The 12,282-nt window shown below is 54.8% G+C and overlaps 1 protein-coding gene across 1 annotated transcript in view; it reads right to left on the minus strand.

The window, feature by feature from the left end:
- LOC123771022 (uncharacterized) overlaps positions 1 to 12,282 on the minus strand; it is a 570,661-nt gene that overhangs the window by 387,456 nt on the left and 170,923 nt on the right. The window contains exon 4 of the mRNA XM_069324755.1: positions 7,828 to 8,028. Coding sequence (XP_069180856.1) covers positions 7,828 to 8,028 — 201 coding nt within the window. The remainder of the gene's footprint in view (positions 1 to 7,827; positions 8,029 to 12,282) is intronic.

Genomic DNA, 12,282 nt, shown 5'->3' on the forward strand with positions numbered 1-12,282 from the left:
GTGGAGGCCATACACCACACTGGTGGAGGCCGTACACCACACTGGTGGAGGCCATACACCACACTGGTGGAGGCCATACACCACACTGGTGGAGGCCATACACCACACTGGTGGAGGCCATACACCACACTGGTGGGGGCCATACACCACACTGGTGTAGGCCATACACCACACTGGTGGGGGCCATACACCACACTGGTGGAGGCCATACACCACACTGGTGTAGGCCATACACCACACTGGTGGAGGCCATACACCACACTGGTGGAGGTCATACACCACACTGGTGGGGGCCATACACCACACTGGTGGAGGCCATACACCACACTGGTGGAGGTCATACACCACACTGGTGGAGGCCATACACCACACTGGTGGGGGCCATACACCACACTGGTGGAGGTCATACACCACACTGGTGGGGGCCGTACACCACACTGGTGTAGGCCATACACCACACTGGTGGAGGCCATACACCACACTGGTGGGGGCCGTACACCACACTGGTGTAGGCCATACACCACACTGGTGGAGGCCATACACCACACTGGTGGGGGCCATACACCACACTGGTGGAGGCCATACACCACACTGGTGGAGGCCATACACCACACTGGTGAGGGCCATACACCACACTGGTGGAGGCCATACACCACACTGGTGGAGGCCATACACCACACTGGTGGAGGCCATACACCACACTGGTGTAGGCCATACACCACACTGGTGGAGGCCATACACCACACTGGTGGGGGCCATACACCACACTGGTGGAGGTCATACACCACACTGGTGGGGGCCGTACACCACACTGGTGTAGGCCATACACCACACTGGTGGAGGCCATACACCACACTGGTGGGGGCCGTACACCACACTGGTGTAGGCCATACACCACACTGGTGGAGGCCATACACCACACTGGTGGGGGCCATACACCACACTGGTGGAGGCCATACACCACACTGGTGGAGGCCATACACCACACTGGTGAGGGCCATACACCACACTGGTGGAGGTCATACACCACACTGGTGGAGGCCATACACCACACTGGTGGGGGCCGTACACCACACTGGTGGGGGCCATACACCACACTGGTGTAGGCCATACACCACACTGGTGTAGGCCATACACCACACTGGTGGGGGCCATACACCACACTGGTGGAGGCCATACACCACACTGGTGGAGGCCATACACCACACTGGTGGAGGCCATACACCAGACTGGTGGGGGCCATACACCACACTGGTGGAGGCCATACACCACACTGGTGGAGGCCATACACCACACTGGTGGAGGCCATACACCACACTGGTGTAGGCCATACACCACACTGGTGGAGGCCATACACCACACTGGTGGAGGCCATACACCACACTGGTGTAGGCCATACACCACACTGGTGGAGGCCATACACCACACTGGTGGAGGCCATACACCACACTGGTGGAGGCCATACACCAGACTGGTGGGGGCCATACACCACACTGGTGGGGGCCATACACCACACTGGTGGAGGCCATACACCACACTGGTGTAGGCCATACACCACACTGGTGGAGGCCATACACCACACTGGTGGAGGCCATACACCACACTGGTGGATTATAGTACTTAATAGTTTTACTTAGATATACTGAGAAAAAATATATAATATAGTTTGATAATAATAAATAATAATAATAGATTTAATAAATATAATAAATAAACAAATAATAGATTTGAATTGAAATTGTCAATTTTTTTAAATATAACTGAAATCAGATTAATGAAATATATGCGAAGGTTAATTCAGCATTTGATTGCAGTATCTAAGAATAGGGTAAAATAGGGCAGGAGATTACCAAGTGCCCGCGCATACACCTTCACTTTACAGTTCTAATTATTACAATAGTTTTATAATGGAGTTATTGTGGTAAATTTGTAAAGGTTGATTGCAGCAGCTGATGCCAACCTGTGCCGCGCTTTGTATCTCTATCCTGACCCCAAGCTTTGGTCTCGACAAGTCCACTACCCCCCACGAGACGGGCATGGTGTCCACTACCCCCCACGAGACGGGCATGGTGTCCACTACCCCCCACGAGACGGGCATGGTGTCCACTACCCCCCGCGAGACGGGCATGGTGTCCACTACCCCCCACGAGACGGGCATGGTGTCCACTACCACCCACGAGACGGGCATGGTGTCCACTACCCCCCACGAGACGGGTAAGGTGTCCACTACCACCCACGAGACGGGTAAGGTGTCCACTACCCCCCACGAGACGGGTAAGGTGTCCACTACCACCCACGAGACGGGCATGGTGTCCACTACCACCCCCGCGAGACGGGTAAGGTGTCCACTACCACCCACGAGACGGGTAAGGTGTCCACTACCACCCACGAGACGGGCATGGTGTCCACTACCACCCCCGCGAGACGGGTAAGGTGTCCACTACCACCCACGAGACGAGTAAGGTGTCCACTACCACCCGCGAGACGGGCATGGTGTCCACTACCCCCCACGAGACGGGCATGGTGTCCACTACTCCCCACGAGACGGGCATGGTGTCCACTACCCCCCACGAGACGGGAATGGTGTCCACTACCCCCCACGAGACGGGCATGGTGTCCACTACTCCCCACGAGACGGGAATGGTGTCCACTACCCCCCACGAGACGGGCATGGTGTCCACTACCCTCCACGAGACGGGCATGGTGTCCACTACCACCCACGAGATGGGCATGGTGTCCACTACCCCCCACGAGACGGGCATGGTGTCCACTACCCTCCACGAGACGGGCATGGTGTCCACTACCCCCCACGAGACGGGCATGGTGTCCACTACCACCCGCGAGACGGGCATGGTGTCCACTACCCCCCACGAGACGGGCATGGTGTCCACTACCCCCCACGAGACGGGCATGGTGTCCACTACTCCCCACGAGACGGGCATGGTGTCCACTACCCCCCACGAGACGGGCATGGTGTCCACTACCCCCCACGAGACGGGCATGGTGTCCACTACCCCCCACGAGACGGGCATGGTGTCCACTACCACCCACGAGACGGGTAAGGTGTCCACTACCCCCCACGAGACGGGCATGGTGTCCACTACCACCCACGAGACGGGTAAGGTGTCCACTATCCCCCACGAGACGGGCATGGTGTCCACTACTCCCCACGAGACGGGCATGGTGTCCACTACCCCCCACGAGACGGGCATGGTGCCCACTACCCCCCACGAGACGGGCATGGTGTCCACTACCCCCCACGAGACGGGCATGGTGTCCACTACCCCCCACGAGACGGGCATGGTGTCCACTACCACCCACGAGACGGGTATGGTGTCCACTACCCCCCACGAGACGGGCATGGTGTCCACTACCACCCACGAGACGGGCATGGTGTCCACTACCCCCCACGAGACGGGCATGGTGTCCACTACCACCCACGAGACGGGCATGGTGTCCACTACCCCCCACGAGATGGGCATGGTGTCCACTACCCCCCACGAGACGGGTAAGGTGTCCACTACCGCCCGCGAGACGGGCATGGTGTCCACTACCACCCACGAGACGGGCATGGTGTCCACTACCACCCACGAGACGGGCATGGTGTCCACTACCACCCACGAGACGGGTAAGGTGTCCACTACACCCCACGAGACGGGCATGGTGTCCACTACCCCCCACGAGACGGGCATGGTGTCCACTACCCCCCACGAGACGGGTAAGGTGTCCACTACCCCCCACGAGACGGGTAAGGTGTCCACTACCACCCACGAGACGGGCATGGTGTCCACTACCACCCCCGCGAGACGGGTAAGGTGTCCACTACCACCCACGAGACGGGTAAGGTGTCCACTACCACCCACGAGACGGGCATGGTGTCCACTACCACCCCCGCGAGACGGGTAAGGTGTCCACTACCACCCACGAGACGAGTAAGGTGTCCACTACCACCCGCGAGACGGGCATGGTGTCCACTACCCCCCACGAGACGGGCATGGTGTCCACTACTCCCCACGAGACGGGCATGGTGTCCACTACCCCCCACGAGACGGGAATGGTGTCCACTACCCCCCACGAGACGGGCATGGTGTCCACTACTCCCCACGAGACGGGAATGGTGTCCACTACCCCCCACGAGACGGGCATGGTGTCCACTACCCTCCACGAGACGGGCATGGTGTCCACTACCACCCACGAGATGGGCATGGTGTCCACTACCCCCCACGAGACGGGCATGGTGTCCACTACCCTCCACGAGACGGGCATGGTGTCCACTACCCCCCACGAGACGGGCATGGTGTCCACTACCACCCGCGAGACGGGCATGGTGTCCACTACCCCCCACGAGACGGGCATGGTGTCCACTACCCCCCACGAGACGGGCATGGTGTCCACTACTCCCCACGAGACGGGCATGGTGTCCACTACCCCCCACGAGACGGGCATGGTGTCCACTACCCCCCACGAGACGGGCATGGTGTCCACTACCCCCCACGAGACGGGCATGGTGTCCACTACCACCCACGAGACGGGTAAGGTGTCCACTACCCCCCACGAGACGGGCATGGTGTCCACTACCACCCACGAGACGGGTAAGGTGTCCACTACCCCCCACGAGACGGGCATGGTGTCCACTACTCCCCACGAGACGGGCATGGTGTCCACTACCCCCCACGAGACGGGCATGGTGCCCACTACCCCCCACGAGACGGGCATGGTGTCCACTACCCCCCACGAGACGGGCATGGTGTCCACTACCCCCCACGAGACGGGCATGGTGTCCACTACCACCCACGAGACGGGTATGGTGTCCACTACCCCCCACGAGACGGGCATGGTGTCCACTACCACCCACGAGACGGGCATGGTGTCCACTACCCCCACGAGACGGGCATGGTGTCCACTACCCCCCACGAGACGGGCATGGTGTCCACTACCACCCACGAGACGGGTAAGGTGTCCACTACCGCCCGCGAGACGGGCATGGTGTCCACTACCCCCCACGAGACGGGCATGGTGTCCACTACCACCCACGAGACGGGCATGGTGTCCACTACCCCCCACGAGATGGGCATGGTGTCCACTACCCCCCACGAGACGGGTAAGGTGTCCACTACCGCCCGCGAGACGGGCATGGTGTCCACTACCACCCACGAGACAGGCATGGTGTCCACTACCACCCACGAGACGGGCATGGTGTCCACTACCACCCACGAGACGGGTAAGGTGTCCACTACCCCCCACGAGACGGGCATGGTGTCCACTACCACCCACGAGACGGGCATGGTGTCCACTACCACCCACGAGACGGGCATGGTGTCCACTACCACCCGCGAGACGGGCATGGTGTCCACTACCACCCACGAGACGGGCATGGTGTCCACTACCCCCCACGAGACGGGCATGGTGTCCACTACCACCCACGAGACGGGCATGGTGTCCACTACCCCCCACGAGACGGGCATGGTGTCCACTACCACCCACGAGACGGGTAAGGTGTCCACTACCGCCCGCGAGACGGGTAAGGTGTCCACTACCCCCCACGAGACGGGCATGGTGTCCACTACCCCCCGCGAGACGGGCATGGTGTCCACAACCCCCCACGAGACGGGCATGGTGTCCACTACCCCCCACGAGACGGGCATGGTGTCCACTACCCCCCACGAGACGGGCATGGTGTCCACTACCACCCACGAGACGGGTAAGGTGTCCACTACCCCCCACGAGACGGGCATGGTGTCCACTACCACCCACGAGACGGGTAAGGTGTCCACTACCCCCCACGAGACGGGCATGGTGTCCACTACTCCCCACGAGACGGGCATGGTGTCCACTACCCCCACGAGACGGGCATGGTGTCCACTACCCCCCACGAGACGGGCATGGTGTCCACTACCCCCCACGAGACGGGCATGGTGTCCACTACCCCCCACGAGACGGGCATGGTGTCCACTACCACCCACGAGACGGGTATGGTGTCCACTACCCCCCACGAGACGGGTAAGGTGTCCACTACCCCCCACGAGACGGGCATGGTGTCCACTACCGCCCGCGAGACGGGCATGGTGTCCACTACCCCCCACGAGACGGGCATGGTGTCCACTACCCCCCACGAGACGGGCATGGTGTCCACTACCCCCCGCGAGATGGGCATGGTGTCCACTACCCCCCACGAGACGGGCATGGTGTCCACTACCGCCCACGAGATGGGCATGGTGTCCACTACCCCCCACGAGACGGGTAAGGTGTCCACTACCGCCCACGAGACGGGTAAGGTGTCCACTACCCCCCACGAGACGGGCATGGTGTCCACTACCGCCCACGAGACGGGTAAGGTGTCCACTACCCCCCACAAGATGGGTAAGGTGTCCACTACCCCCACGAGATGGGTAAGGTGTCCACTACCCCCACGAGACGGGCATGGTGTCCACTACCCCCCACAAGATGGGTAAGGTGTCCACTACCGCCCACGAGACGGGTAAGGTGTCCACTACCACCCACGAGACGGGTAAGGTGTCCATTACCCCCCACGAGACTGGTAAGGTGTCCACTACCACCCACGAGACGGGTAAGGTGTCCACTACCCCCCACGAGACTGGTAAGGTGTCCACTACCCCCCACAAGATGGGTAAGGTGTCCACTACCCCCCACGAGACTGGTAAGGTGTCCACTACCGCCCACGAGACGGGTAAGGTGTCCACTACCCCCCACGAGACTGGTAAGGTGTCCACTACCCCCCACAAGATGGGTAAGGTGTCCACTACCCCCCACAAGATGGGTAAGGTGTCCACTACCCCCACGAGATGGGTAAGGTGTCCACTACCCCCACGAGACGGGCATGGTGTCCACTACCCCCCACGAGACGGGTAAGGTGTCCACTACCCCCCACGAGACGGGTAAGGTGTCCACTACCCCCCACGAGACGGGCATGGTGTCCACTACCACCCACGAGACGGGTAGATGGTCTAGTTCCCTGGGGCGTGAGAACGCTCACCCCACGACCTCACCCCAGCGTTCTCAGTCTCCCCAGAGCGGCGAGAGAACGCTACTCTCACAAACGGTTGAACACAAGAAATAACAAATAGATGGGTTCATAAACAGATAAATAGGAAAGATGTATTAGCCGATGGACAGATGAACGAGCGAATAGTAAGATAGACAGAGGGATAGATCAACGAAGACACAAACAGACAGAGGGACAGACCAACGAACACAGAGACAGACAGACTGAGGGACAGACCAACGAACATAGAGACAGACAGACTGAGGGACAGACCAACGAACACAGAGACAGACAGACTGAGGGACAGACCAACGAACACAGAGACAGACAGACTGAGGGACAGACCAACGAACACAGAGACAGACAGACTGAGGGACAGACCAACGAACACAGAGACAGACAGACTGAGGGACAGACCAACGAACACAGAGACAGACAGACTGAGGGACAGACCAACGAACACAGAGACAGACAGACTGAGGGACAGACCAACGAACACAGAGACAGACAGACTGAGGGACAGACCAATGAACATACAGTGGGCAAGACAGACAGAAGGACTATGAAGGGAGGTATACAGTGGCCATGACAGACAGAGGGAGAGACAGTGGGCATGACAGACAGAGGAAGAGACAGTGGCCATGACAGACAGAGGGAGAGACAGTGGGCATGACAGACAGTGAAAGAGACAGTGGTCATGACAGACAGAGGGAGAGACAGGAGGACTATGAAGGGAGGTATACAGTGGCCATGACAGACAGAGGGAGAGACAGAAGGACTATGAAGGGAGGTAGACAGTGACCGAGAGAGGATGAAGTACTGACCTTAGTCTTGGGGTTGTTCTCCGGGTCAAGGGCAGTGAAGAGGTCGTTGAGAGCCCTGACCATGATGCCCGGCTGCTCGCTGCTGCCCACCATGGTGAAGGTCTTGCCCGCCCCCGTCGCACCATACGCGAACACTGTCGCGCTGAACCCCGTCATCACATCCTCCACCAGCACCTTCGTCGTGTCCTCGTACACCTCCTTCTGCAGGGTATTAAGACGGGGTGAGCAGCAGTAGTAGTGGAAATTGGGCCAGAAACCCGTAATTTTCATATTTTGGGCTGCAGGCTTCTGGCCCTTAAATTGATTCCTTGGAGAGTATACAGCACCATCTAGCTACTCCTAAATTCCGTTCCCTGGATGACGCACAGATATGGCAACCACGAATGGTCAATGGCGACATTAGCCAGCCAGTCTTCATCTTCCCTCAATAAGTCCGCTTTTCATATATGCATATTTAATCCCATTTTCAATTATTTAATACTAAAACCCATTTTTAAAGATTTTTTCTAGTTAAATGATTGAATATTAAACATAAGGAAATAGCAGAAGGCCTTTTGGGGGGAACATATGGCATTTCATATTTACACCCGTGTTGAACCAGTCATCAACTGCCACAATGAAATGAGATAAACTGGAGAAGGCTTATACATAAGAATCAATGGAAATAGCACAATGTTCACACTGATATTTACCAATGTCTTACCTAATGTCTAATATATACCCTAATTATTACCCCCTCTTTTAATACCCATTTATCCACTTATACACCTCAATCATGTCACCCATCTAGAGGCAATATGTAGAAGACCCGATTAATACCCCATTTTATACTCATTCATTCTCTCTTCATCTAACTATTGAATGGCTTATATGTTCAAATACTTTTAGTAGAGACTAATTCAATTGTGAGAAAGATTGGCAGGACCCTCAGCTAAAAGATTGCTTATTCGTACCTAATATCAAAAGTGAACAGCCAAAGATAGTTAATAGCAAAAGAATATATAGACACAGCCTACCTGCCAGTCATATTAAACGCAGAAGACAACACAGAATCTGAACTGACAAGTGTCTCACTCGTTTAATATAAATATCTCCAAGACCCGAACACAAAGATCACAAGGCAATGCCTTAGTATAGGATAATATGGTTAGGTTAGGCGGGTTTGGTTAGGATAGTTAGGGGTGAGTATAGTGACGGGCTGGGTGTGGTGTCAAGGTCAATACGTACAAGATGACTATAGTGCCAAGCTCAGTAAATACAAGGTGAACAGTGTGAGGGTGAGTATAGTGACAGGGTGAGATTACTATAAGGGTGAGAATAGTGCAAGGGTGAGTGTAGTATAAGGGTGAGTATAATGCCAGGGTGAGTGTAGAATAAGGGTGAGTATAATGCCAGGGTGAGTGTAGAATAAGGGTGAGTATAATGCCAGGGTGAGTGTAGAATAAGGGTGAGTGCCAGAGTGTAGTATAAGGGTGTAATGATCTGTGCTCAGACCATGGCTTCTCCCTTCTCCCCTCTCCTCGTCTCCCCTTACCTTCGTCCTCTTACTCTCCCTTGTTCACCCCTCCCTTTATCCTCCCTTGTGTCACAGTCTGACCCTCACTGGTCATAAACCATGAAGTCAAGACACCCCTGGAGGCTGGACAGTCCCTCTCTGTGCCCACTCCATTCCCACTCACTTCCCTTTCTACCCCCACTCCTTCCCCTCTCCTCCGCCTCTGCTATAGACATCGACAAATTGAGGTCCAATAAACTCAGCCTCTAGCCGGTGTCATATAAGCCCGGTGCCAGGTTTCCTGGGACGTGAGCGTGGGAACGTTGAGAACTCTGTCAAGAGAACCTTATGGGCTAGGCTAGCTAGGAGCCTTGGTTGGTGGAAGCCGGGAGGCCTAGGTGGGCGGAGCTAGTCAGGGCAGTTGGCTGGCCTAGAGCAAGACTTTGAATTCATTGGCTATAGGCTTGGAAAGGCGGGGTTAATTGGACCTAAGGAACTGCAGAATGGGTGGAGCTTGTTTCCACTGGAAGTTTGTTAAGGAAAAATAGTAGTCAGTGTGTCTGGGGCTTCACTGGGGTACAGGTCTAATGACCTGTAGGACAAGCCATTCAACATCTTTAGCCGGTTGGCAGGAATAAGGTAAATGTCTGTCTGAGTTTTGGTACATCAAAAGTAATTGCACACTCCGGTGATATTGCCTCTTAGGCATTATTACCTGGTTGATACCTGGTTGATGGGGTTCTGGGAGTTCTTCTACTCCCCAAGCCCGGCCCGAGGCCAGGCTTGACTTGTGAGAGTTTGGTCCACCAGGCTGTTGCTTGGAGCGGCCCGCAGGCCCACATACCCACCACAGCCCGGTTAGTCCTGCACTCCTTGGAGGAATAAATCTAGTTTCCTCTTGAAGATATTATTATCTTCCTCTTATTAGTATAGGATATTTTCCAATTTGATATTAATATTTCGTATCAGTTAATAAATAAAGTGTTCATTAATGTATTTTCTGGCTTAGTTATTTGTTCCCCGTTTTGGTTATTAATGCTGAGTCATATTTATATGTGGTGTTTATGTGCTGTAGTAAAAATCCCCCCCCCCCTCCCCCCCAGTGTTCTCCTCCAGTTCATGGATATTAGAGTTACCCCTTGAATCCTCAATAAGTAAAGTTATATAATTTATTCCTCAAGCATTATTACCAAGATTCCAATGCCCTTGAGTTCATGCTTATTGATCTCTGTCCTTCCTGGGAGATCAGTAATAGACACATTCACACTCTGGTCAGGAAGGTGGTGGCAGAGCACGTATTAAGTATTATTTATTATCATTAAATTTAATAAACCCTTCAATTGTTGCTCCCCTCCCCCCCCCTCATTTAATATTTCAGTTTTCATATTAGCGGGAAATTCAGTGGGGGTCACAGTGATCTGCAAGCAGTGTCAAGCTGAGGTGTTGTGTGACAGGGATTAGCAGGTCGCGGTATTACAAGGGTGAGTGTAATGCCAGGGTGAGTTTAGTATAAGGGTGAGTATAGTGCCAGGGTGAGTTTAGTATAAGGGTGACTGTAATGCCAGGGTGAGTTTAGTATAAGGGTAAGTATAGTGCCAGGGTGAGTTTAGTATAAGGGTGAGTGTAATGCCAGGGTGAGTTTAGTATAAGGTTGAGTGTAATGCCAGGGTGAGTTTAGTATAAGGGTGAGTATAGTGCCAGGGTGAGTTTAGTATAAGGGTGAGTATGGTGCCAGGGTGAGTTTAGTATAAGGGTGAGTATAGTGCCAGGGTGAGTTAAGTATAAGGGTGAGTATGGTGCCAGGGTGAGTTTAGTATAAGGGTGAGTATGGTGCCAGGGTGAGTTTAGTATAAGGGTGAGTATGGTGCCAGGGTGAGTTTAGTATAAGGGTGAGTGTAATGCCAGGGTGAGTTTAGTATAAGGGTGAGTATAGTGCCAGGGTGAGTTTAGTATAAGGGTGAGTGTAATGCCAGGGTGAGTTTAGTATAAGGGTGAGTATAGTGCCAGGGTGAGTTTAGTATAAGGGTGAGTATGGTGCCAGGGTGAGTTTAGTATAAGGGTGAGTATAGTGCCAGGGTGAGTTTAGTATAAGGGTGAGTATGGTGCCAGGGTGAGTTTAGTATAAGGGTGAGTATAGTGCCAGGGTGAGTTTAGTATAAGGGTGAGTGTAATGCCAGGGTGAGTTTAGTATAAGGGTGAGTATAGTGCCAGGGTGAGTTTAGTATAAGGGTGAGTATGGTGCCAGGGTGAGTTTAGTATAAGGGTGAGTATAGTGCCAGGGTGAGTTTAGTATAAGGGTGAGTATGGTGCCAGGGTGAGTTTAGTATAAGAGTGAGTATAGTGCCAGGGTGAGTTTAGTATAAGGGTGAGTATGAATAGTATACGCCTTGATATAATCGAAGTTCCCTGTGGAATATACCGGTGTAGAATACTGGAGTTGGCAGTGTAAAAAGAGGCACCATGATCACGTGATCCACTGTACCTGGCCGGCTGTACCAAGCTAATTACCTGGCCTTACCAAGGAGGGACAGGAGACTAACCTGGCCTTACCAAGGAGGGACAGGAGACTAACCTGGCCTTACCAAGGAGGGACAGGAGACTAACCTGGCCTTACCAAGGAGGGACAGGAGACTAACCTGGCCTTACCAAGGAGGGACAGGAGACTAACCTGGCCTTGCCAAGGAGGGACAGGAGACTAACCTGGCCTTACCAAGGAGTGACAGGAGACTAACCTGGCCTTACCAAGGAGTGACAGGAGACTAACCTGGCCTTACCAAGGAGGGACAGGAGACTAACCTGGCCTTACCAAGGAGTGACAGGAGACTAACCTGGCCTTACCAAGGAGTGACAGGAGACTAACCTGGCCTTACCAAGGAGGGACAGGAGACTAACCTGGCCTTACCAAGGAGTGACAGGAGACTAACCTGGCCTTACCAAGGAGGGACAGGAGACTAACCTGG

Source organism: Procambarus clarkii, chromosome 14 (genome assembly GCF_040958095.1).
Source record: "Procambarus clarkii isolate CNS0578487 chromosome 14, FALCON_Pclarkii_2.0, whole genome shotgun sequence".
In the NCBI taxonomy this organism is placed as follows: Eukaryota; Metazoa; Arthropoda; class Malacostraca; order Decapoda; family Cambaridae; genus Procambarus; species Procambarus clarkii.